The sequence below is a fragment of the Cebidichthys violaceus genome, unplaced genomic scaffold, assembly GCF_023349555.1.
Source record: "Cebidichthys violaceus isolate CVI_PGR_0920_01 unplaced genomic scaffold, fCebVio1.0.p SCAF_16, whole genome shotgun sequence".
Classification (NCBI taxonomy): domain Eukaryota; kingdom Metazoa; phylum Chordata; class Actinopteri; order Perciformes; family Stichaeidae; genus Cebidichthys; species Cebidichthys violaceus.
This window is the reverse complement of record NW_027176329.1, coordinates 15,177,137-15,205,136: the sequence shown is the minus strand read 5'-3', so window position 1 is coordinate 15,205,136 and position 28,000 is coordinate 15,177,137. Positions and strand designations below refer to the sequence as shown.

At 41.9% G+C, this 28,000-nt stretch overlaps 1 protein-coding gene across 3 annotated transcripts; it reads left to right on the top strand.

The window, feature by feature from the left end:
* The first annotated feature begins 81 nt into the window (after positions 1-81).
* On the top strand, positions 82-26,486 carry LOC137872944 (CCR4-NOT transcription complex subunit 3-like). 3 transcript variants are annotated; one of them, XM_068711480.1, is made up of 20 exons: positions 82-220; positions 2,002-2,064; positions 6,068-6,135; positions 6,964-6,996; positions 7,366-7,440; positions 8,433-8,522; positions 9,834-9,962; positions 10,790-10,885; positions 13,767-13,889; positions 13,979-14,069; positions 14,312-14,445; positions 15,460-15,516; positions 16,011-17,043; positions 17,120-17,225; positions 17,357-17,504; positions 18,923-19,019; positions 19,331-19,556; positions 22,160-22,292; positions 22,393-22,518; positions 23,072-26,486. In XM_068711480.1, exons 2-20 carry the CDS (start codon positions 2,040-2,042, stop codon positions 23,168-23,170), a joined length of 2,889 nt encoding a protein of 962 aa, XP_068567581.1. In that variant the 5' UTR covers positions 82-220; positions 2,002-2,039; the 3' UTR covers positions 23,171-26,486. The 3 variants fall into 3 exon arrangements, with proteins under 3 accessions (XP_068567581.1, XP_068567582.1, XP_068567580.1); XM_068711481.1 differs by lacking the exon at positions 6,964-6,996; XM_068711479.1 differs by lacking the exons at positions 82-220; positions 2,002-2,064; positions 6,068-6,135 and having other exon boundaries at positions 6,830-6,996.
* The last annotated feature ends 1,514 nt before the right edge of the window (positions 26,487-28,000 follow it).

The following is a 28,000-nucleotide window of genomic DNA, read 5'->3' as shown; positions in this document are numbered from 1 at the left end:
GACCAATCACAGACGAGCTGGGCGGGACTTGTATCCAACAGGGCATCGGAAGGAGGAGGTGTTCCTGGCAGCCATCTTGGATGTGCGGAGTGATTGTTTAAGCGAGAAGAATTGACATTATATTTTTTTTAAAAGGAAAAAACAGCCTTTGTACTGAATCGTTGAAGATTTGCCGGAGTGTGGCGACCGAGGGAAGACATCGCAGCTCGGTAAAATCCAGGTAAATTAATCGCAGACTCAAAGGTGATGCATTTATGAGCCTCCCCCCCCCCCTTCTTTCCAAATTGTGTCTCCCACATCAGATAGAAGCTGCAGATCTGCACACTGACAACACATCAACGCGTGTGTTTACCGTTAAAAAGACCAAACAGGCGCACACATCTGCGTCCAGATCGGTGCGCCTGTTAGGAAAAGTAACGCTAAAGCAAAGCTAGACTTTGGGGTTTTAGTCTGTTAAAAAAAAGTCATGTTAATCCAACCTATAAAAGAACCAGAACATGCACGTGAGCTCTGTGTCAGACTTTAAATTACTCAAATATGTCTTAGTTTCAAAAGCTAAGTTTAATTTCTCTACAAAATATAGTTAATCTGACATAATAGATAATTCTGGGTCGGTGTATCAAGTCACACACATATCACAAATAATCAAAAATAATATTTAAAGAGTGTGGGTGCAATCAAGATGTAGTAGACGTTTTATCTGGGTCAAATATTTAAATAACTGAACATTCCTTTATTGTATATAAAGACACAAATGTTATAGATCACGTTGATGGGTTATCACACATGGGTTTTCTTTATTTAAATATATTTATTTTTGGGCTTTATGTGATCGCAACAGTAGAGAGGCGACAGGAAAATTAAGTGCAAGAAAGGGGAACTAATAAAGATAATAATAATAAACTTTATTTATTAGCACCATTCATACAGGAGGTGTAGTTCAAAGTGCTTTACAGCAAAGAGAATAAATATAAACGGGCACATTTGAAGTACAAATACAACATGATAAAACCTCGCGATCAAATGAATAATCTCAAAAGAGGCAGTAGATGACAAAAACATCCAAAAGTTCTCAGACAGATGGGGAAACTGGGGAATATATATATATATATATATACGTACATACACACACACACACTCAAGACAACGCTAATATTAGTCTTTACTAGTAGAACATTCAGTGCAATGTTCAAATATATTCATACAGAAAAAACACAAACAGTGAGATAGAGACCGTCGTCAGTGCTCCATTTATTTTTTTAATTTTAGTATTATTTGAAATGAAGGTGTTCGTCAAGAAATAACATTTTAAACGACGTCTTCTTGCTAAAAGTTACTTCTTCATCCTCATGTTTTAATTTGCTTTATTGTTATTTGCAAAGGCAGCAATCTGTGACAGATGTCCCTCTGTGCAAGTTAATTATACAACACGAACGATAACATCAAATTACTCTTATTAATTACCGTCGTGTTCTCTTCAGGACACCCAGACGTGCAGATTAGACACTGAAATGTAATTTAATAAAGGTCTTATCCCCTCAAAAAGTGGTGTGTTTGTCAGGAGATGTGACCGTAGCAGTAGTAGTAGTAGTAGTAGTAGTAGTAGTAGTAGTTGTTGTAGTCTTCTGTACTTGTTTGCTTGTTGTTTTAACTTCCAGCAAGCAGAGCGAAAATTTCATTTAATGTTTTTTTTAGTCAAAGTCAACTCCTGTCGGGACATTTCGGAGGGTAACGGTTCCATCATCAGGGAGTCACTGTTTTTACCCAAAGACGCTTCAGCAGGGCGGAAGATTATCTCCTTATTTCTTTGTTTCTCCCCGTTTATCTCCAGTCCCACTTCTTTCCCCATCAGCCTGTTAGTCTCTGTAAATGTTTCTTGGCTGCATTTTCTTTTATGAAAAAGAAAACCTGTTCATTTGTGTATTAATCTGCACTTTCTCCGTTTTTAACTGAACCAATAAACGCACACGTAAACAGTCTTCTGTCTCTTGTTTCCTGCAGTGAAAGACGGCATGAAGACATCATCCTAGTCATCAGTCATGGCCGATAAAAGGAAACTTCAAGGTGAGCTCTCTTGAGTGTGTGTGTGTGTGTGTGTGTGTGTGTGTGTGTGTGTGTGTGTGTGTGTGTGTGTGTGTGTGTGTGTGTGTGTGTGTGTGTGTGTGTGTGTGTGTGTGTGTGTGTGTGTGTGTCATCAAAACACCTGAACTCATGCAAAGCAGGAGTTGTTGTGGTCTGATCAGGTTCCAGGTGGGTTGAGGTTTACCACAAAGTAAACACGGTAACACATTCCGTGATCTGAAAGTCTCCCCCGACGGCGTCCTCACCCACCTGTCACTGTAAGGAGGTTCAAACATCAGATTAAAACATGTGCTTCGTTTTTGTTACGTGACCCGAAGTGGAAAAACAAAAAGAACTTTTAGTTTGACGCTGGTCGGTTGTCAAGAGAAGCAGGGATGTAAACAGCAGCTTGTTCACTGAGTCGGGACTAAATGTGGTTTTGGTTTCTGTAGATTCAGCTCAAACGTGATGGGTCTACCTGAGCTCTTTGTCACTTTTCACCCTCTCAAATAAGAGCAGATGAAGAACAAACACTAAATGGGAGCATCGGTACGCCGTTCATTTAGTCATTCTCAGATTACCAGTGTGGGTGTCTGTCTCTTTTCTGCTGACTAGATCCAAAAGTGACTTCATCAAACGTCTCGTATTGTCCGACCAACGCTCCAAAATCCAGTTCACTGTTGAGTTAGACAAAAGAAAAAAAGATAATTGTCACGTTTAAGAACCTGGAACCATCAAACTTTCAGAGAGCTCAGACCTCGAGGACAATGATTCTGTGCAGATACCAACGTCGTTTTGTCTTTGTTGCACATTTAGTGTTTTATTCCCCGTTTGAAACTAATTCATCTTCATTACAAATAAAAAAATAACACTTTTAAAGTCATTCAGCGTTCCATTACACCGTGAGCAAAGATTCCAGCTGGTGCCTTCTTCTTTTTCTTCTTCTTCTTCTTCTTCTTCTTCTTCTTCTCCTTCTTCTTCTTTTTGTCCTTCTTCTTCTTCTTGTCCTTCTTGTCCTTCTTCTCCTTCTTCTTCTTTTTGTCCTTCTTCTCCTCCTTCTTCTTCTTCTTCTTCTTCTTCTTCTTGTCCTTCTTCTTCTTCTTCTTCTTCTTCTTCTCCTTCTTCTTCTCCTTCTTCTCCTTCTTCTTGTCCTTCTTCTTCTCCTCCTTCTTGTCCTTCTCCTTCTTCTTCTTCTCCTTCTTGTCCTTTTTCTTCTCCTTCTTCTCCTCCTTGTCCTTCTTCTCCTCCTTGTCCTTCTTCTCCTCCTTTTTGTCCTTCTTCTCCTCCTTCTTGTCCTTCTTCTTCTCCTTCTTCTTGTCCTTCTTCTTCTCCTCTTTCTTGTCCTTCTTCTTCTTGTCCTTCTTCTCCTTCTCCTCCTCCTTGTCCTTCTCCTTCTTCTCCTTCTCCTTCTTCTTCTTCTTCTTCTTCTTTTTCTTCTTCTTCTTGAAACCGGCAGCAGATGCCAGCAACTGTTGTCCGAGTCGGACCGCAAATAACCACCACGACAAATGTCAAACGTCAGCCATTATTAAGGCACTTTTTTTGTTTATTATTTTACAGTTGTGGTGTCGATGTAATATGTACATTTATTTTGTCAGATGGAAACGGTCAAAAATCCATGAGTTCTATGGATTTCACTGAAAGTTTACCAAACTATGTCTGTGACGCATATATCAGTGTCGCAGTATTCAATGAGCGTGATCGTTGTTATCTGTATCGCACAGACCTACAGACACCTCCCGTTTGCTTTTCTGTCACGGTTTCGGTTCGGTGAATGTGACGCTGCCTCTCGGTGTGCAAGGGTCTTTGGCAAAAGTGGGCTCACGATGCTGGAACACGGGGAACGTGTGTCAGACCTCAGACGGGATGCGAGTCCTCTGCTGCTCTTCTGTTCTCTTTGAGGCTGAACTTGACTGATCTCAGGACTCGGACGATAACGCACCCAAAAGCTCGCCACTCGTCCACACCGAGCCGTGTAGCCCGACCCAGACCTTTGTGTGTAAAGACGGTAAACCCAAACCTCTGCTGTCCCACAGACGTCTTCTCTCTCCTGATAATCTTATTCTCAGCCGACTGTCTGAAAAACACACTTTTCTGATTCTTCTCGGTCCTTCACCTGACGTCTCCCGACTCAACCGCTGTCATATTTAAATAAAAAAAAAACTGAACAAATATCTCCCCTAACATCTCCCCTTCATAAAGAAGAAAAGATTAAGCACAAGCGCCGACTAGTCTCTGTCAAGTTATAATGTATTATTACCGAGGAGGTAGACTTTCATCTAAAAATAACTCACCCGCAGCAGAACCCTCACATCCAGGCAGTTTTAAGTTTGTTCACACCACTCGTTCTGTTCTCGATCGCTCAATTGATCAATTAATAATCAGAACAACATCAATATAACAGTAGCAGTGTTTAGAGGCGACAGTTACAGATTTGAATGAGTTAGAACGATTTTTTTTCTGTCTTCAAACAGGAAGTTATTTAGTCTTTTTGGGCACGTTCACAAGTTTTCACACCTACACACATTTTAAATGAAACTCTTTAACATTTGAACCCCATGATCGGGTTCTTTGGGCGTTCCTGAACGCAGCACACGGTTCATGCGATCATAACAACAACAACAAAAAAATCGGGGAAAATTTGAAAATAGCAAATTCCAGAACATTTAGTAAAAGTCATGGAGACAAAACCTGTTTATGAGTGACATCTATAGACTGTTGGTTATAATGTTGTTAAATATTCGGACAGATCAGTTACGTCATGTGACGTTTTGTTGTTCTCGGCGTGGCGTGATGTCAGATTCTGACCTTTTTTAATTCTCATTTTTCATGTGTAAAAAGACGTTTTTTATTTAGAGATCAGATGGTCGTGAAAAGTTGCCTAAAAGACATGGAAAAGTCTTTGGAATGTATTAGTAAAACTCATTCATTTTAATGTTTAAAAGTCAATGTAACTTGTAATGAAACATTTCAAATGATAACTACGAATACTATAAAATATGTTGAGCTTCAACTAAGATTAAAAACAGGTGCAAATATATCAGTTGAACATCACCTGTGACTAAATATCTCCTGATGATCGTGTGACGTATTCTACCGTTTTAATACACGGTTGTTGAGACAAACTGACAATAGTCTGCGTAACAAATGAACATTATTCTTTCTTCATGGTAAATATCAGAGTTATGACCTCAGAGAACATGTGACGTGTTTTATACTTTGCTGTTGTTGTTGTTTTCTTTCCCCCCAATTTGTTTTATGTTTCCTGCTCAGACTGCAGTCACGTGACCGCGACTGTCCAATTTGGATCAGACGCAAGAGAACAAATCAGTCCAAATCAGGAATTAACAGATAACGTCTCATATGTGTGTTTGTTTTTCTGAGTTGCACACAGAACAACGCCCCACCGGGCCTTTAAACCGAGCTCTAGTTTTTGTCCCGGCGCTGATGCTGGAAGTATCTTAAGTGCTGATCCGTCTCGCTTCCTTCTCGTTAGTGTTGAGCGTTGCACACGCACGCCACCCAACGTGCAATCATGAGGAAAATGGCGGCGGGTAAATTTGCAACAGGCAAGTAGGAAAAAAAAAAAAAAAAAACTCCAACAAAACATTAAGGTTTGAACCTTGAAGCATAATGTACCTCTTTTAAGATATGCATATTTCATGAGGACGTCAAACACAATCTGTAAACGCTCTGCTGTTATGTGGAGTGTGTGTGTGTGTGTGTGTGTGTGTGTGTGTGTGTGTGTGTGTGTGTGTGTGTGTGTGTGTGAGATAAGAGGCAGGTTGTGTTGCCTGCGTTACTTTGCCGCATAGAACCTCTCAAAACTGGAACCTGGAATGACTTTTAAAAACTGACTTTTACTGCAGATAATCAGTTAAATGTGCTTCTCTGAACTGGACCCGATGTTCTGGCGTAAATATAAACGGGTCCACTGATGTTTGTATTCTCCTTCAACGTGATCACTTCTTCTAATGGTTACTCCTGCTCCTCTCTTCTCCTCCAGGTGAAATAGATCGATGTCTGAAAAAAGTAGCGGAAGGAGTCGAACAGTTTGAAGACATTTGGCAAAAGGTGAGGAAGGATATGAACTATAGTTTGGTTAGATTGCAAGAAAATAGTCCCATTTTTAAGTCTGATCCACAGTCCAAAATGTAAAAATATTAAAAATGGAAATGTTTTAAAACTGGTTCCAGTCTGTAAAATGTAAAATGAAGCTGAAACCAGAGAACTGTGGTATTAAACATAACTCAAGACGTTAATCACAGATATTGTTGATTATTGTTGAATATTGTTGCCAATCCACTAATTGTTCCAGCCTCTTAACTGTCATTATTTGTGTTTATTATTGGGGAATGCTGTTGAATTCCATCTTTTGGCTGGGTTTTATTTATTTAGATTAAGATTTAGAGAAGCGAACTACGTCTTTTAGAGAATAATGTGCTTTTTAAATGTTTATTTCTGCATTCGTTTAATTTATTTCCATTTTCTGCCTCTTGACTTTCTGTTGTTAGCTGTGACGAAGGCCTCCACAGCCACAGCAGTCCTTTTTTAAAGAAATGAATAAATAAATGCAGGACGCTCGTGATGGTGATAATGAACTGAGCTGTTATTATTAACAGCAGCAGCAGCAGCAGCACAGAGGCCCGGCGAGAACATCTGTTCTGCTCATAAAGAGGCAGAAAGTTCCTTCATGATGTCCCCCAGTTATTGTGCTGCTGTGGTTGTAATTGTGGCTTTATGCTGATCATTCACTGGCAGTCTATTTGGCTGTGAGAGGCTTGTTCTATCATCATTTGTATCATGTTTTTTAATAATCCATCTTGTCTCATGTTTGTCTTTTTTTCCGTGATTAATTGTGACTTTTTTGCTTCTGCAACGAACTTGAAATTTCCACCACAGAGATCAGTAGAGTTGCACAAAGCTAAAACAAATGTAAGTGTGCATTTAAAAAAAATGATATAACTAATAAACTGTACTTTTTATAAAGTGTGTATTTATTTGCATATAGTGTGTATCTTGTTTAACTGCCTTTTTATTTAATATATATATATACATATACATATATATACATAAAGCTCATTCTGAGAGTATGTACCTGTACATTAAATCGAATGTAATACTTTGTTTTCAGGCCGGCAAAACTTGTCACAGATATTGACAAGTATATTAATAAATGTACTTATTAATACATATATTCTGTTAAGTATTTGCAGAATATATTTCTAAGAACAAAAGACATGTGCTGTATCCTTTTGTTTTTGGACCGGTACTCGTTTGACGCTGTTGTTTGTTTCTTCTCAGCTTCACAATGCAGCCAACGCCAACCAGAAGGAGAAATATGAAGCAGACCTCAAGAAAGAGATTAAAAAGCTTCAGGTAAACACGGAGACACGGCGCCGGTTCATCGCCTCGCCATTCATCTTTTAATAGATCGTAACTAAACCGAGATCCAATCGCAGCGTGAGCCGCACTGCCTCCAGCCCGTGTCCGTTTACACCTGGAGTAACGTGCTGTTCGTCAGATAGCCAGATTAGGGCTGCACCAAATGTCTTTTTATTGACATTCAAAGCTTCTAATACAGTTTTTGAATGTCTGTCGTCATATTTTATGATTGTTTTTGACCTTTGTGGTTATGTAAATGTGATTCATGGTGCTGTTAGATTGCTGCTAGGTGACCCCTGGTTTTTAAAAAGGCTAAACGCCAACAAATGTGTATTAAAGCCGAAAGTTTTGTTAGATCAAAACACATTTATCTCTTTCTAAATACATTTCCTACTTAACACTCACTTAACACTAATTCTACAAAAAAGGATGTTAGTGTAGCCGGATCTTTATCTGCAGCTGTGCGGAAATCCCGGGTTCAAACAGAATGAGAAGAAGCTGTGCAGCATTCGGATGTTGAACAAGAATATTAACGTCAACGTCACTTCCCTGATCCAGATTACCTGTTAACACCAGGTGTAGAAAGAGTCTGAATTCTAGCCAATCAGCAAGTGAGACAGAGACAGCTGGAGTTGAGTGGTTGAGGTGTTTCAGGTTTGGCCTCTGAAATAGGATGAAAGGACAATGATTGTTTGCTGATCTGATACTGTTTAACGTGTGTGTGTGTGTGTGTGTGTGTGTGTATGTGTGTGTATGTGTGTGTGTGTGTGTGTGTGTGTGTGTGTGTGTGTGTGTGTTACCATGAGGACCGAACTCCAAGCCAAGCCTGTTTGCTGCGTGTACAACACCAAGTTCACCATCCATGACTGTTGAGGACGAGTCTCTGCATGCTGTCACTGATGTATCTGCATCTCTCTCACCCAATCTCTCTCTCTCTCTCTCCCCCCCTCCCCTGTATCTCTCCCCCTTTTCTTCGTCTTCTTCAGCGTCTTCGAGACCAGATCAAGACGTGGGTTGCATCCAACGAGATCAAAGACAAAAGGCAGCTAGTAGAGAACCGCAAACTCATAGAAACGGTGAGTAGGACCCGTCGTGGCGGTGGCAACAGTGACTCTGGAGGATCGTGTTTGTTCTGAACTCTGGGGAAAAAAATGTATTTGACAAACTCCAGGTCTTTATAGCTGATGATGCATGAATTATGACTCGTGTAGGGCGACTACAAAGCTCTTTTAAGTGACACATCAGGTTATAGGTTACGAGTTTACCTTCATTTATCTCAATATTGGACTTTCAGGAGTACAGTTTTTAATTTTTATACTCAAAATACTGATGTTTTATTTGTGTAAAATATTATCCTATGAGTCAGTTGATACTATAAGTTAACTTTATTGTAAATAATGTGGAAAACTATCTCTGAATTCACCACACGGCATTAAAAACACAACAAGGCAAATAATGAAGATAAACATAAAGACACAAACAAGAGTTTAAAAGTTAAAAATCCTCAAAATAACTTTGTTTTGAGACATTCAGCGTCATCATTTTAATAACAAACACTTCACCTTCTGTAGAGTTCACAGGCAGCTCAACTTACATTTAATCAGTCTAAAGTGTGACGTTTTCACAGCTGAAATATATTAAAACAACTTCAACATAATACACTTAGCAGTATTCTCCAGGAAGTCGTATTTCACCTGTAAGTCACGCTGCTGTTGTCGCCGATGAAGCTCCATCTGCATCTCAAACTCGCTAGCAAAAGGCGTAGCGTGGCGTAGCGTAGCCACGATCATTGAGAAGCACTGAATGTGAGCCACCGGCACAATGAGAGAGACTCTCCAGCTCTCTCTGGTCTTGATGAGCTGGTTTTTCATCCCAAAGCTGCTCTTCAAGAACTTCCAGTGGTTTTGTTGGTCGACGAAGAAATTACCCCGAGATACAGATGTATGACATCACTGTGACAGTTCAGGGCCTCCTCCTCGGGACCGGCCCGAATACAGGTCGGGTGTTAGAATCCCTGCTGTGAAGAGGCTGTGGCGTCCTATTTCTGGTCTGCTGAGTGGGCTTTTAATGGCTCCTCTGGTGCCAGACTTCCATTCATTATTGCCAAGTTCTCCTATTTTACAGCTCCGTCATCGTTAAGATTATTTAAGAACAGAAGAATTAACAAAAAAAAATGGGGTTTCCTCTGTTTTCTGCGCTGTAATATCTTATCTTTGTAGCGTCAAACAATCTGTGGCTTTCCTGCTCATAGAATAGAAAGGATTATTTGTAGTATCAACAAGTAGAGCTTTATTTTAATCATGATGTGTTTGTCTCTTTGTGTGTGTGTGTGTGTGTGTGTGTGTGTGTGTGTGTGTGTGTGTGCCTGCCTGCCTGCCTGCCTGCAGCAAATGGAGCGGTTCAAAATAGTGGAGAGGGAAACCAAGACGAAGGCGTACTCTAAAGAAGGGCTGGGTCTGGCCCAGAAGGTGGACCCGGCCCAGAAGGAGAAGGAGGAGGTCGGCACGTGGCTGACGGTGAGTAACGTTGTCTCAACCGGAAATACAAGTTAACTCTGGTCCACGCTCAAAAAAAGAAGAAAGCGGTCACTTTGCTGCTGGGAATGTTTGTCAGATTTTGTTTTAAACTGAATCTGGAACTGAAAGCGAGAATAAAAGTGGAACCGAAGGCAAAATGAAGACAAAACAACGTCTCAACTTTCAGAAAAAACCCTCATTAACCAGCAGCTGCTTACATTAACACATCTGAGAGTAAGAGAGGACTTATGTTTAGATTCTTTCTTATTGTTTATTGTGTAAATATAGCATGAAAAAATGTCTTTGTAGTCTTACAGGCTGCATTAATGTCAAAAGATGTGAGTGAATTTAACATAATCTGTCACGTTTATCTAATTCTTGTGTTATTGATAGTTTCTCATACATTCAATCTGTTAAAATATCTTTTGTAGGTCATTCGATATTAACGTAACTCCATAAAAACATTTCGTTTGACTCATTTCTCCACTTTTAGCTAGAGCTTGTCTTCATTATCGGTTCATACGTTGATTATTTTTCTCTATTAGTCGATGAAGCATTAAATATTACACCATATAGTTTAGTACAGTACGTACTTACACTCATACATTTGGCCTAAAAAAAATTATTTTTTGGAATATAATAAAAAATTGCAATTTTTCTTCAAATCGCTTATTTTTGTCCAACAAACACTTCAAAACTCTGAGTTTTTCACTTCACATGAGATAAAAAAACAAACATGAAAACCGTCAAATTTCAAAGATTTGAAATGAGAAGTCGTTTAACTCCTCGTCGCACTATTAACGGTTTTGTTCCTCTCTCTCCTCCAGAACACGATCGACACGTTGAACATGCAGGTGGACCAGTTTGAGAGCGAAGTGGAGTCTCTCTCGGTCCAGACGAGGAAAAAGAAAGGAGACAAAGAGGTCGGTCTGTCCTCACCCTCGCATCCATTCACTCTGTCTTTAGTCTCAGATAGTGTTTCCTACATTCATCTGATGAGGATAACCTTCTTCTTTCACTATTCTCTACGGGGTTCTTTTTCATAGAAAACGCTCTTTGTCTTCATCCTCCGTGAGCGGAGGTTTGTAAAGAGTCCTCCGTACAGTGTTCATACTTTATCCCCTGCTCCGTCACAAAGATGTCACGGGAAATATTTGCAGCGATTCTTTACTTGCATAAAGATCACGTTCTCTGTAGATGGCTTGTTTTTAGTAGTTTGTAGGTTTCCTTTTCTTTCTTTTTTTTTTAAATCCTGCACCAGTCAAACCAAAAACTAAACTGGGTCCTGATTTAGTTTTTTCAATTAAGGAAGATAAACGCGCTAGAAAAGCAGTCTACGAAATGTTAAACCACACATTGTGCCATGAAACTATGGCACAATATTTACACTCCACCGTCGTCTGTGAGCGTTTACATACGTTTCCATCATCGTGAAAAATACATGAGTATATAAGATTCCATTATTATAGAACGCAGGGAATAATGAAAAGCGTGAATGAGGAGTGATTTCGTCCTGAAATAGTTTCAGAATTTCTGATTTGATAAATGCAGCAATGACACCTAATGATGCAGGCAACACAAGAGTTTAGTATGTCTACTGTACGTTTATTAGAAGCACGTTTCAGGAAGTTTCTTTCTGTTTTCTCCTCCTGGATGTAAAACGTTTTCTACCTTTAAAACGCTACACGGCTGAGCAGATGACTTCCTTTTTGTTGAACTCTGATAAAGAGTCATACCAACGATGTGACCGCCTCAGTCTACACCACACAGCTCATTCAGGCCAGTGTGGCCGGAGCACAAAGCTGGTGTCTAGTCCGATCACGAGTCAAAACCCAACCAGTTCAATAAAGAACGGCTCAAATCATAACCTGTAGTAAGGGCGTTAATTATTACATAATGAATAGGAAATGGCAACCCACAAAGAGTGCAGTCAGACAACCAAATGCACAAATTCTCATGTCAATAATGATGATGTCAATTATATGAGTGAGTGGACACAATCAATTTTATACTGTCGTATTGTTTTTTCAAAAACCCTGCCAACTGTTGACAAAAGCAGCTCATTTTAAGATTATTTTTGATTATAAAAGTACAGCTGAAGAAGAGAGAGACGTGCAGACATGCAGACAGACAGACAGACAGATGTGCAGACAGACAGACAGATGTGCAGGCAGACAGACAGACGTGCAGACAGACAGATGTGCAGACGTATAGACAGACAGACAGACAGACAGACAGATGTGCAGACAGACAGACAGACAGACAGATGAGCAGACAGATGAGTAGACAGACGTGCAGACAGACAGACAGATGTGCAGACAGACAGACAGCAGGTTTGAATCAAATCCAAACTTCATCTTCTAATCCAGCGCTATTTGTCCTTGTCCAACTTAATAAGAAATGGCCCAATTGGACAGAAACCAGTCAAACCTACTTTGTGGAATTATCGATCGATGAGAGAACGATGAAGCGAAGTTTGAAATTTCTTCCCCAACTGTTTCCCTTAAAAACAGTAAAATAACTATTATTGCCCAATAAACTAGTTTCAGTTCAGCGGTCCTTAGAGGGTTACATTTTAGGTGAGTTTCAAAAGCTTTTGACCAACAGTGTGGTAGTGGTGGTGGGGGGGTGGGGGGGTTGGGGGGGGACTGTTTTGCACGTCAACATATTTTATGAATGAGGTTTTCTTTCTGTATTTCAGAGGAGTTACTGGACTCCTGCTGACGGGGCGTTTCTGATCCCTTCACTTTTAAACACCATTAGTTGGCCAGTTAGAGTCGGTGGATGAAAAAGTTTGTAGCTAAAAAAAAAAAATCAGAGCAATAAATCTTTAAAGCTCGAGTTTGTTCGTGTTGTTTTGGCCTCAAGGTCCCAGGTGTTTGAAAAGATCCGAACCAAACCATTTCTATCCTGCAGGAGACATTTAGTTCAGCGCTGTTCCCTCCTCATTCCTCAGCACTTAAAGTTTAAATTTACCCTCATAGATCCCGCATGCACTCAGCACAGAGGCGCCCTCATGTCCCGGACATGTGCTGCTGCTGCTGCTGCAGCATTAAAATGCATTGTGATGAAACGCATTAGCATGTTCCACTCTGCTGCCTCCACTAGCAGCAGCAGCAGCGTCTAAAGTGGTCCTGCCTGCGTCTCTTAACAGCCGCGCCGTGTTTTCTTTAGAATCACGTCAGTTCAGCCGGTGACCCACAGTGTGTTGCTCTTGTTTATTCTCTTGATCCAAATGTCTGTGAGAAGAACACAGCTAGACCCTCAAATATAGGAAATAAACAACACTCAACATACATGACGTTTGAAGTGCTTCAGGACATTAATTAAATATTGAAATCAGAAGTGGTGCTGTGCCTGTTGCGAGACGCATAACGTCATGAAGTGCACATGTAGCTGCTGCGCCTTTCGTGCATTTCACTCCTGCTCTGTATTGTTTAGCTTTTAAAATGTTAATGTTTCTCGTAAACCAGTTCTTTTTCCCTGCTATTTCAATGAATAATTGATTTAAATTAGCTTGTGCTTTGCATTGGAACAAGGCGGCGTATTTATCCCCTCCAGCATGTTAAATATGAACATTTTTATACCAAATAGCACAATAAAAATGTGCGTTTGTGCCCTAAATTTACCAGTATCTGGTTGGAAAGACATCTGAACTCACATTTAGACCAAAGAGAAGCATTACAACTGTTGTTCAGGAGGAACCACGAGGTTGTACCATCATTTTATCAGCTACAAATTATAATAACTAACACCAGAATTATCTACCCTCCCCCCATTTGCCCACTTTTGTGACAAAAACAGGACCGGATTGAGGAGCTGAAGAAGTTCATTGAGAAGCATCGGCACCACATCCGAATGCTGGAGACCATACTGAGGATGCTGGACAACGACTCAGTGCAGGTGGACTCCATCAGGAAGATCAAGGTAGGCTCGTGTCTTTTAGGAGACTTTTCCCTTGTAGACGCAGCTCATCTTCTGTCATATCTGACGTTTGTTCTGTCTCTGTTCCACAGGATGACGTGGAGTATTATCTAGACTCGTCGCAGGATCCGGACTTCGAGGAGAACGAGTTTCTGTACGACGACCTGGACCTGGATGACATCCGTAAGTTTAATTTGCTTCGTTTGGCTTGCACACAATAGAAATATAAAGTTCAGGTTCAGCAAAGTTCAGATTCAGGTTAAGCCACAAGAGAAAGAAACATTTATTAACAACAGATGTGCAGGTAGAGCGAAGAAGATGAGGCTTCTGTTGAAGAAGAAACACATTTCAAGAGTCAAATAACTACAGACGATGTCATCCGCACCCTCACTGAACTCTTCTCTGTGTCTCTGATGAACCTCCAGCTCAGACGCTGGTCGCCACCTCCCCGCCGGGGAACTCGCAATTGGAGGACGAGATCTTCCAGAACTCGAGCAGCACACCAAACTCCACCACCTCGTCTTCACCCATCCCGCCGTCACCGGCCACTTGCACTACGGTATGAAGACAACACCGTATAAAATGAACCCCAAAACGAGTTTCCTCATGCTGTCGGCATGTTAGTTTGACATTCTTGCACAGAGTGTTGGGGTTGGAGTTTTCATGCCATTACATTAAAATAAAATTAGTAATTTTGTCTCCATCGAGCTAAAACTTTTCTCTCTTCACTGAAAAGTAGAAATCTTTTAAAGAATTACAAGTTAAGGAAGAAACAACCCTTCACCAATGGCTTTTCCACCAAAAACAGACAGCCTGTCAGGATGTTATTTAGGGCTGTTAACTAGTAATAGTTAACTAGTAATAGTTAGCTTCAAAGCTGCGTTTATAACGTTGACATTGAAATGAAACGAAATATTCTGCATCGATCCGTATTTGTTGGCGTTCAGCCTTTCAAAAAACCTTTTATTTCGACCGCGCACAAAGAGAAGCTCGCTCTGTAATATTTAAGGAAAGTTGATTTGATTAAGAAAAGATTTTCCTCGAGCTTTTGATGTCAGGCATTTGTAGCTTCATTAAAACACCTTATGATGATCTCTCTTCATTGACCTCTTACAGTCTCACTACCGGCGGTGATCTTGGTAGTCTCTGAAAACTTAAAACCAATTGTTGCGTTCAATATCTGAAATCTGAACGTGAGATAATTGCCATTGTAGTGCCCCGTCATCTGCTCTCATTGTCCTTGCTCTACTGTCACTGCATCCTCCGCCCGCCTACAGTGAGAGCAGCTATTAGAGGTCTGATGTGTGCGGATGGAAGGCGTGGTTTTGTTAAATGCTGCCGGCAGAAGGTTGGCATTAAAAGGGAACGTAAAGGATGAGATGTAGTGTTTCATTTAACTTTTTTAATTAACCACAGAGAGTTTTATCCCGGGGATTTGAACCCACAACCTTCTGGTCACGAGTGCTTTAGAGAAAAAAAACAATGTAAATCTGCGTGAATTTGGCTTCTTTAAGTTTTGTTTTTTGGGGGGGGGTTTTGTGGCTTAATGTTGTTTGTTTGTGTTTTTTTTCAGGAGAACTCGGAAGATGACAAGAAGAGAGGACGTTCAACGGACAGTGAAGTCGGTCAGGTGAGTCGTTGGTGTCTCAACGTCACGTCTGTGTCTCTCAGAAGCACAGAAGGCTTCATGGAAATCATTAACAGAATCATGACGAGGATTTATGTAATGAGACAACTCTGATAATCCTTTCATTAAGTCAGATATAAAAAACAGGCGATTTCAAGCTTTGAAATTGAGATTTTGTTGCTTTTTCTCAGTTTCAAATTCATGTAAATATAATATTTTTGGGGGTTTAGACCATCGTTGGGACCAAATAAGTGATTTAAAGTCGTCAGGGAGACGTGTGATTCACATTTATAACATTTCATAGAGCAATTAATCACTTAATAAAAATGCATTGATAGATATATAGATAATTAAAGCTTCCTAATCTACTGATAATATGCTATAATATACTCAAATTCTTCTTATTGTAATTAGTTATGAAGTTATTTTTGATACCTTTTGTATGCCACACGGCCAGCACTTTTAACAACATAAATATCTTCCTACTTCTTTTCCAGTCACCTGTGAAGAACGGGAACCCCTCTTCCTCGTTATCCTCATCCTCTTCCTCCTCCTCTTCTTCCTCCTCCTCCTCGTCCTCTTCCTCCTCCGTCTCGGGACTGACCTCATCCTCGCTCGTCTCCGTGGCCACCATCGCCGGAGGAGGGGGAGGAGGGCTCGGCGGCTCCGGGGGCAGCAGTCACCTGGGCAGCCTGGGGGGTCTCCTCTCCAACACGTCCGCCGGCAGCTACAGCAACGCCACCCAGCAGCCGCCGCACCCGTCGGCTCAACAGCAACAGCAGCAGCAGCAGCAGCAACAGGCCAAAAACTTAGTCGGCGCCTCCTCCTCGGCTCCCATCTCCATCCCCATGGCCTCCACCAACAGCCACCTGGCCTCCTCCTCCTCTTCCCCCCCCAACGCCATCACACAGGGGCTCTTCACTTCCATGTCCCAGACTCAGGCTCTGTCCGGGTCCACGCCGACCTCCAACAGCCTGGGCCTCAGCCTGGGGCTCTCGCTGGGGAAAGGCGGCATCATGTCCGGCTCCATCACCACCAGCCCGATGTCCGGGAGCCTCGGCCTGTCGGGGATGCCGGCGTCCCTGAGCAACATGGCGAGCCTCCTGTCCGGCTCCACCCCGGCACCTTACGCTCAGGCGGCCGCCTCGGGAGCGATTGGCTCCGGCCTGCCGGGCTCTCTGGGCGGCGTCGGCATCAACCCCACGACGACCAACAGCTCGGCGGGCTCCATCGGCAGCGGGAGCATCACAGTCGGCGGGCCGACGTCCTCGACCGGAGGCCTGCTGGGCCCGGCGCCGGGGCTGACCAGCGTCGGCTCTGGGATCCTGGGTTTGAGCTCCGGTCAGTCGGGGATGCAGGGCTCCTCGCTGATGTCGCTGAGCCCAGTAGGAGGTCTGGCGCCGGGTAGCGGAGTGGGAGTCATCGGGAGCAACGGGGGCGGCTCGGGAACGGGAGGGAGCGGCGTGCTGGGCGGAGGCCTGTCGCTCTCCGTCAGGCCGTCCAGCCAGCAGAAGCAGAACGGTAGCTCCAGTGAGTATCCGACCGGACGGTCATCGCTCCCCGACGCCATCTTTGATATTAACCTGTGTGTCTCTCCTGTTAACAGGTTACAGCGCTGTGTTAGCAGACAGCACAACAGACTCCACCCTCACCAGTGCCAGCCAATCACAAATCAGCCAATCCTTGTCCTTGACCTCCCAAGCCAATCAGCCGTGAGTATAATGGCGCGGGTTACCAGTCACATATAGTGACCAAAACATTGTGTTTTCTTTGTATTTGTGTCTCTTTATGCTGCCCCCCTTTATTCATCCTCTCTCCCATCATTCTCTCCCCGTCTCCCCAGTAAGGACACTGGTCCCAGTTTACTGGGCTCTATTTGTTTGTCGTCCAGCTCCCCGTCGGCGGCCTTCTACAGCGAGGCCAAATCGGTGAGCGGCGGCAGCCTGCTGAACGGACCGCTGTCCTACTCACAGTCCTCCGACAGCATCAAGGTGAGAAAGAGACATTTAAAATGTTTTATTTCTACATCTGAACGCGCCCAATTAGAGTCTGACCATTTGACAGTCTAACGCCTAAGAATCTGTTTGCAGTTTGTTTTCTTTATGAAGATTTAATATCCTAAATCTCCACAGATTTTTTTTTGCTTCCACTATGATTTAATTAATTCTGCCAACAGTGAAATCCAAGCGGGGATTGTTATTGTTATTAATATTATTATTATGGTCTTTTCGTGGTTTGCAGTTCAGCCAAAATACACTGCCAACGGTTAGTTCTGACAAAAGAGAATAATAAACAACAACATGGAAGTGAATAAGCTAAGCAGACATCATGTGTTTGTTTAACCAACACGATGTGAAATAAAGTTTTACTGACGATCGATATCGACTAATAATCAGCAAAAATATGCGATCATATTATCGCCGGTCTCTGATAATGTTACTTTATTACATGTTAAAACAACCAATCCATGTTTAAATAGACAGGAGAGCTAGTAACGTTAGCAGCACCGCTAACGGCTAACGAATGAAGGTTCCATTCAGTTACATTATGATGCCTTCAGGCTCCGCTCAGTGAAATTTAGTATTGGGCGAAAGGTAAATTATTACCTTATCATGATGTGTTCACATGTAATCTCGTAAAATGTAGCGTTGGTGATAAATTTAAATACATCCAGTTGTTTGAAGGAGATGTTTTCACATTAATATAAGTGGATATTAGAGATGAATTATGAGCTGTTAAAAGCTCTAAAAATACATTATTAAAACTACTAATGACAAGATTTGTTTTAATCAATGAAAATACAATCTGTTGTTTCCTTATCATTTGAATTTTGTGTTTTTATGAAGAAAGACAACACTATAGATGACTATAACAAAGCATAAGGATAACATTTAGAGCAGTTTAAATGATTTTTGGGACGGTGGCAAAAAAGAAGAAGTTTGGATTCTTGTAGACCAGCTGCTGTAATCAAACCAAACAAAAAAGACAATCCGTATATGTCGATGTGGATCATCAATGATCAGCAATATGTAGCAATTACACGTGATCAGGGATCTCTGAAAGTTTTATTTGCTCCTTTCTTTCCGATCTGTGACTCTGATCCGTGAGTTCAATGATGTTGCACCACTGTTATCTTTAGAATTTGCTTTTATAATCTAGAGAAATCTTCAGGATAATCAAAAGCAAACAGTTTTACACAGAATGGAGGGGACAGGAGCAAACAAACTAAAAAGAAAAAGTGATTTCCATGACGGCGTTATAACTGGTGCGAGCTCCTCGGTCGGGGCAGGTATAATAACACACGCGCACACACACACACACACACACACACACACACACACACACACACACACACACACAGTCCGGTAGAATCTGTTTTCCCATGAGTCTCCTTGTCGGTCCTCATCAGCCCCAGGAGCCTCTGAGCAGCCTGAAGTCCATGGCCGAGCGAGCAGCACTCAGCTCAGGGATGGAGGGAGACGTGCCCTCCCTGCACCTCACCCCAGGTAACACACACACACACACACACACACACACGTGTACCTTGAATAAAAGGAGGTAGAGGTTTGCCACAGAGCAGAAATAGAAAGGCTGTAGTTTAATGGAACAAAATGTCATCTCACCTCCCACTCTCAGCCTCCTCTGAACAAAAAAACTGCTGATGATATTATCAGCCCTGACTCAACTTCTCTCTCTTTGTCTCTCCAACTCCAAATCCCTCCCCCCTTCACCTCCTCTCTCTCGCCCCCCTACATCCTCTACTTCCTCCTCCTCCACCACCTCCACCCATCATCTCTCTTGTCCTTTTTACCTCTAGTCTCCGTCTCCCGTCTCTCTTCAGACATCTTTCCCAGCAGCACCGTGGCCCCCTCGGGCCCCCCGTCGGCGCCTCAGCTCTCGCTGTCGGAGGTCAGCATCCCGCCGTCATTGGGGGTCTGCCCGCTGGGGCCGGTCCCCCTGTCCAAAGACCAGCTCTACCAACAGGCCATGGAGGAGGCGGCGTGGACTCACATGCCCCACCCGTCCGACTCCGAGAGAATCAGGTGCGCTGAAAGGTTCACGTGTTCCACCACACGGATAATAAAATACAACAACAACAACAACAACAACAACAATACATGTATAATAAACTCTCATGCTGCTACTTCCTTCAGTACTTTCTGTATTCAGATTCCTAACTTTAGTAAAAGTACCATCATGCTAATTAAAAGTACTAATTATACAATTTTGAGGTACTTTACTTGAGTGATTTCATTTTCTGCTACTTTATACTTCTACTAAATAAAGATATCAAGCAGGTTATGAAAACACAAAGAGGTTTATTTATTTATATATATTATATATTCTGGAGACGATTAACACTTTATTTGTGTCTCTCGCTATATTTGTAACAGTTCATTTTTTTAGGGGATAACAAAATATAAAATTTGTCCACTAAAGAGCGTCACTCATCGATGTGAGGAAACAAACGTCTTAGAGAAAACTTTTACATCTAATTGTTGAACTTCTTGCTTCATCCAGCTTAAATCAAAGAGCCAGAGCTCTAAACACGCTTATTTAACACGAGGAATACTGTGGACATAAACTCCACTGTATGTTTTATGTATGTAGTACTTTTAAATACTCCCAGTAACGCAGTAATGTAGCGTACCAACACACACAGCTGGAGCACAGATCACTCTGGTCCTAGTATCTACACTGCTGTAATCCCACACAGGTACAATTGAACTTTAAATCCCAACACTCAAACCCTCCAACAGGACCTGTTGTGTTTCTACACACACACACACACACACACACACACACACACTCTCACTCTCTCTCTCTCACTCTCTCTCTCTCTCTCTCACTCACTCACTCACTCACTCACTCACTCACTCACTCACTCACTCACTCACTCACTCACTCACTCACTCACTCACTCACTCACTCTCACTCACTCACTCACTCACTTACTCTCTCTGTCTCTCTCACTCACTCACTCTCTCTGTCTCTCTCACTCACTCTCACTCACTCACTCACTCTGTCTCTCACTCACTCTCTCACTCTCTCACTCACACATCTCTTATTCTGTTTAAAACAAGATTGTGACGTCGAGTGAAATTTACACGAGGACAATCTTTCTTCTTTTTAAAATTGCACACACACTGTTCAGTACTTTAAGTACTTCTATTCCTTGATGAGGAGTGTGTTGGTTCTTCCTGCTTGTTAGTGGGTCGGTCATTAACTCGGGTCCACTCTGACCTCGCTAACGCCGCAACCGACGAATGGAAACAAATGGAAAAAAAGGACTAACTGTGTTTTTCGCTGATCTAAAAATACTCTGTTTGGATGGAAAGTCCACTGAGTGAGCTATCCGTGTGCTCCCATCGGAGAGGTGAACGTGTCCGTCCGTCCGTCCCACTAATGGCTCCGTTAATTGGTCCCAAAACGTTCATCGGAAACATTCGATACGCCCGACCGATAATTAATGAGCGCGTGTCTTTGGATCAGCAAATGAGTGTTCTACTTCAGATTAGAAGCAGTGTGTTGATGGGTGGTTCATTTAATATCTATCTATAGACTGTAGTCCATTTTTATATTATATTTTATAGTCATGATTCACAGATATCGTAAAACAGTCAGATCACTACTGAAATACTTGATATTACAGCCTGAAATACACACGTTTAGCTCTACAGATATTCTATTTATAGTATCTAAGATATTATTTATTTATTGATTGTAGAACAAAGTTTAGAACAAGAGGAACATACGATTGTTCTCATTTAAAGTCTCAAAATGTACTTTCGTAGAATGGCTCCTCCCTAATAGCTGAAATCAAGTTGTTTTTTATGTTTCATTATTTTATTGCTCATGTTTTGAATTTCCTTGGAAAGTGCTCCATAACAAAAATAATACAATAATAATGAATATATTTTTTTCCTTAAGTATAGTAATGTGAAGCCTTTTTTGTCTTCGGAGGAAGCTGAGTGAAGTCTGATTAATAAATACATAAATAATAAGTGATGTCACTTGAGTCGGCGTCAGTTGGTGCTGAAGATTACAAGTTTTGAAAATGAAGAAAATTAGAGCTGCACAATTAATACAAGTTTTATTGAAATCTGATCTGACCTACTACAATATTCAAATCTCAGGAGATGCCGTATTTTACGGGCAAATTGTTTGTGAAAATACTGTTTTAAATAAATTAAATACTTCAGAAAACATCTTTGTTTGGTACAAATCCATTCAAAAATCACAAAATTATGCGAAAATTATAATTTTCTCTAATACGGCAAATCATATCGCAATTTCAACATCAGTCAAGATAAAAGCCCTAAAAACAAATCTGGGGGTGACTTTACCAGATTGTAGCCCGCTTGGCTACATCAGCCAAACTGTCGGCATCTGAGTTGCATCGTGGGAAATGTAGGCACCAGATTTTGACCGTGAAGAAGAATGCGTTGGTTGGAAATCCTCTTTTAATGTTGAACATGGAACTCATTAAAGAGTTCAGGAATGAAGCTTTTATTTTGACGTCAAACTCTGACGATCACTGATGAGACCCGTTCAGTTTCTGGTGTTCCTTCCTTGCATCAGTGTGGTCCCTCTAACCCCCCCCCCCCCCCCCCCCCCTCCCCCCCCCTCTGTGTGGACGTTACAGGCAGTACCTGATGAGGAACCCCTGCCCCACTCTGCCTTTCCACAACCAGGTGCCACCGCCTCACTCCGACACTGTAGAGTTCTACCAGAGGCTTTCCACAGAAACCCTCTTCTTCATCTTTTACTACCTGGAGGTATGCAGCTGGTTTAGTGTCTGAATCTGTAGATACAAGTTAGATCATGCACCAGAACCAGAACCGCTAATGAAACCCTTCCTCTTCCTCTCCCCTGCAGGGCACTAAGGCCCAGTATCTGGCAGCCAAAGCCCTGAAGAAGCAGTCATGGAGGTTCCACACCAAGTATATGATGTGGTTTCAGAGGCACGAAGAACCCAAGACCATCACGGACGAGTTTGAGCAGGTCAGCCTCACGTCTCGGGGAGAAAGATGTGAAGAACCTCGAAGACCAAACCGTACTGCAGGGATTTAGGAATCTGAATGAAGTCTGTCTAGACGTTCTAGGCTCCCAGAATGCAATGTGTTAGAATTGTTATGAAGCAACTCGGTCCAGACATTGAACATTTAGAATCCACGACAATCGTTCACTGTGACGACAACTCGAGGACGAAAGTCTGATTATGAATGAAAACCGTAAAATAAATTTATAGTCAAGGATCTTAAACCTGTAAACACATGATTTTTAATCTGCAGTATAATAGTCGTGATGTCTTCTTAAACACAGAAATAGCAAAGATTGTCAGGTTATGGCACAAGGATCTTGTTTTGAGGTCCATATTTGACATTTATTTTAAGATTAAAATGATAAAATGTACAAAAAGTCACTGCAGATTATCAGGTTCATTTCCACTCGATATGAAAAGGAAAACAAGTGGCTGCAGATTCTGCCTTTCATACATAAAACTTACTCGTCCTCTTGTCTTTAAATAATGTTTGTTTGTGCTTTTGTTCTCCAGGGAACGTACATTTACTTCGACTATGAGAAATGGGGCCAGCGGAAGAAGGAAGGCTTCACCTTTGAGTACCGGTACCTAGAAGACCGAGACCTCCAGTGACCTGCAGCCAGAAGGACGAACGGACAGCTGAGGAAGTGAGGGGGGGGAGGCAGACAGATGAAGATGGCTGCTGACATTCCTGGCTTCGACCTCGCCTTGTTGGGGGTGGTGGGGGCCTCCAACCCTGCCTCGTCACCGTCACCCTGGCAGTGATTGCTCCTCCCGCCCTGTCATCCTCCTTCCTCTTCCTCCTCTTCCTCCCTCCTCTACATAATCAGGCCTTTCTTTTTTTTTTTTCACCTTTTCCTGAACTGGAACTTTCTTTATATCAAGACTCGGGTTTGTTTTGGCAGATAAGATACACACACACACACACACACACACACACACACACACACACACACACACACACACACACACACACAAACATCCCACCTAATAATCAGACTATCGTGCGCTTTCCCCCTCGGTGTTGTCTTTGTGTGTTGGCTTTAAAAATCATTTATTTAGCCCCTTAAGAACCAAAGATAGTTGGTTAATCACAGTACAGGCTCAGTCACTTAAAACACACACACACACACACACACACACACACACACACACACACACACAGACAGTCTGTGCTGTGTCGGTGCTACATGTCAGGATTCAAGTGTAAAATGTGGCTTTATTTTGGTAAATCCAGCGTCACACGGGATGTGAACTGACTGGAGGTCAGCTGCAGGAACTCAACGACCCGTAACCTGTAGGAGCCGGTACCGTCGTTTATTCTCTATATTATACAAACCAGGAGGCTCAGATCATTAGATACGCTTCGATAAATACCCCGGCAACAGAGTGCTATTGAAGAGGCAACACCTCTTCTAATACATCTCTGGACAAACATCATTTTTATGCGTTATATAATTTTTTTCAGTGGTGGGACAGACGATAGAAAATGTGCTAATATGAACTTTCTTTTTTGCATTTACTGACTTTTAAAAAGTCCGTATCATTAAATTAATAGGACTCACTCACTCTGTAACGCCATTTCACTAAAGCTCCTCGTTACTTCCTGGGTAAAAATACAATTGAACTTCCATAAACCCAATACAACATTCGTTCCCCCAAAGAGAAGCTGAACTTAAGTACCGCCTCCTGGGCGGAGCATAACACCCCCCGCCCGCAAAGACATCGACTACGACTTCAGTTACGGGTCGTTAAGTTTCCCCTCTGAACGAATCAAACCAACGGAGCGACCTCTCGCTCTGACGCCCCTCGTCGGCTGGTTAATGTTAGTGGTTTTTTTCGGTGGTGTTCTCCGGTTCTCCTGGTGCTCCTACAACAAGGGCTCGTTGAGCTCCGTCACCTCGACGCAGAACCGGTAAACCCGACCGGCGTAACACCAACACATCCGTCTGTTCACCCAGGTGGGAAAAAACTAACGCCACCACCCGCCGAATGTGGGTAAACGCTGGTCGTAGGTGGCCCCACAGAGGCCCTGCTCTTTATAGAAGTGTCTGGTTCGTTGTTTTATTTATTTTGGGAATCCTCCAGCCGTTTTCTGGTGGTGTAAAGATAACATGCCCTGCCTCCTCCCATGGAGCCGCGGTGGAGGAGTGTGACAGCACAGCCGGAGAGGTGTTTGTGTGGTCACCGTCTTTTACCTGGTGGGCAGTGTTGCGTCACCGCACCGTCGGATGCCACTCTCACGTCTGCACGTTCAATATGAAGCTCCAGTTAGCTTAGCTTAGCATAAAGATTGGAAACAGGGGGGGGGGGGCTAGCCTGGCTCTATCTAAAGGTAACAGAATTAGCTTCACTTATCAACACGTTCCACATTGTTTAAATGCAGTGTTAAAAAACAAGAACTTGAGCTTCAAAGGGACTATTTCTTCTGAAATTGTCCCTCACATAACTCCCAGTAAAGACACAAATAATCTTTTTTTGTACGTTTTTTTTTTTTTATTGGCGTATCGATCTTCTCGTCTAATTCTCAGAGAAGGAAGGTAAATAACAGAAGCGTTGGCTAAAACAGATCAGGACAAAATGAATCAGGATTCATCTGCTTGATGAGAGACGAGGAGTGAGGAAACGTTGCTGTCAGTATTCTGAACTGGTGGTTTTAAACACAAACGGCTCCAGCAGCGATCGTGGGTGTTGGATGCTACCAGCAGCTGGATGGACAGTTTGTTAGTCTCCCACCAGCCTCCCTCCCTCCCTCCCTCACCTCCTCCTCTCTCTGTGCTGAAGAGCACAAACACCAGCACTGCTGCCCACACCTCCTCTGTCCTCCAGCTCTCCGCTTCACGTTTCACACACTGAAGGGTTTTCGACCTGGGCTCACGATAAACACACACACACACACACACACACACACACACACACACACACACACACAGACACACACACTCTCTCACTCTCAGCTCTCACAAACCAACAAGTCATTCCACTTCCTGATCGTTTTTTCCTTATTTTGTCTTTTTTATTTCGTAATCACCCAAACATTTTTTTGATTTTTCACTCCCTTCCTCCTCCTTTCTTTCTGTTTTCTCTCTCTCTATCTCTCTCCTCTTCCTCTCTTCATGCCAGGTAGATATTTCCTTTATTTCTCAGGAAGTATTTGATAGATCATTTTTTATGAGGAAATGTATCCGCCAGCAGCTCCTTGTCACCACAGCACAACAACGACTTTAGATAATCTCTCCCGACAGATTCGCAACCAAAATTATTATTAAAAAAAAAATTAAATTTGTATTGATCATTTTTGGGATTATCACTCCCTTTAAATCAGTGGCCCCTTTTCCATTTCACCAAAAAAAAAAAAGGCTTTTGTTTTCTTTTTTCTTTAGAAATGCAAATATTATCCTCCAATGTTTGGAGCCGCTCCTGGAAGAGAGACACCATCTTTGTCTTTTTGTGTTCGTTGGATTCATTGTAGTAGAATTATTTTGTCAGAGATGGGGGGGGGGGGGGGGGGGTGGCAAGGACCCCTGTTCTTTGTCTAAAGAGCAGAAACTTCTCAAGAGGAGTGTGGGGTGTTTTTTATAGCCAGACGGACGGACGGACAACTCGACACTTATTCACTTGACTGACAGTCCTGCTTTTAACTTTTTTTGTTTACTTTTTGGGTTTTTTTGACAAGTGGAAGGGATGAGAGGTCAAACCAAGAGCCCAAATGTGAATCTCTCTCTCTGCCCCTTGACAAAAGTGTTGTATAGACTCTCATTCTTCAAACCTCTCCTTTTGGTTTTTTTGTTGTTGTTGTTGTTGTTGTCGTCAGACAGCATGGAATAATGACACTTGCAAAGTGGCGCTGAAAAAGTAAATAATGACATAACCATGAATAAAGGATTGTAAAATATTAATAAAAGAAGTACTTTTCAGAAAACTGCAATCGTGTGGTGTTTTGTGATCCGTTTCAGATACTTTCTCTTTAATCTTCAAAACATTTTTTACTTATTTGTTGGAATTTCTAATTAAACCCCGACAGCAATCAATACATCAAATGATTTGTCCACTAACATGTTTGGTAGTGCTGAGCAACAATTACAATTTGGAATCGCGATTATTCACATTGTTGTGAGCAAAGTTCAATAATGAATTCAAAAGTAGTGTATTGTGCACTTTTATTTTAAAAGTACTGCTATATGAACAAAAGTGCAATAACATTTGGTTTGCAAACACTTTAAACAAATAAGGTGCTTTTTAACAGCAGTATTCCCTTCAATACAATGTTCCGCTCACGTTTCATCAAAATGTCTGTCTTCTGTTTTATTAGTCAGAGCATGTGAATGCAGCTCCCACTGTTCATCAATATAATGCACCGTAACTCCGAGGTGATGATGGTTACCTAGCGATGTCCAGTAGTCTCCAGTGAGAGCAACAGCTGGTGCTCGTTGTAACGCCGTCTCTTTTGTAGTCCTCTCCTTTTCCACGATAATAACGCGTTAACTTGCCCAGCACTCGTTTTTAGTAAAGGTTTTTTTTTTTTTTTTTTTTTAAATGTGTTTTTGGTTAGATGCATGAAATGAGCTCCGTTAATCAGGCGGTCACCTCCGGTTCTGAAAGTTGAAGCCAAAGCTTCATGTGTTAAAGCTGCATTCTCTCTAATGTCCATCAGGGGGCGACTCCTCTGGTTGTATAGAAGTCTATGAGAAAATGACTCTACTTCTCTCTTGATTTATTCCCTCAGTAAACATTGTAAACATGAGTTTATGATCTCAATCTCTAGTTTCAAGTCTTCTTCAACACAGCATGATGTTCATTTAGTACATTATGCTCCATTTAGAATCAAATAGACCATAAAGCAGGGTATGCTTTAGGGCGGGGCTTACTGTGATTGACAGGTCGCTACCAGAGACGTATACGTGTCTCTACGTCACTCCTCAGTCCAAATATGGTCACTTCCTGTTCACTGGTTGCAAAAAAACAAGATGGGGACGACCAAAACGCCAAACTCAAGGCTTCAAACCGGTAGTCCACTTCTTATATACGGTCTACGTTGTCAACAAAAGCTTTTTTCAGATTTTAACATTTTGTTCTACGATATAAAATACGCCATTAAAATGCCTCTCTTGTGAATTTTGAAGCTTTTTTAAAATAATTCCTGAGTGATTAACAGTCATTAGCCGCCTAATGATAATACCTGTAAAACTCTATAAACAAGTACAAATAGTGATACCTCACTATAAGAATACTTCATTGCTTTTGAAAATCCTACTTAAGTAAGTACTGGAGTATTATCGGCTAAATGTACTTTACGTATCAAAAGTAAAAAGTACCGAGTAGAATGTGAAAATAAAGTAAAAATGTTCACTACTGTCCAATACATTACCATCATTATGTACTACTTTTTTTATGTATTACTTGAATTTTAGCCATTTTCCTCAAGGAATCTGCGTCTTTTGG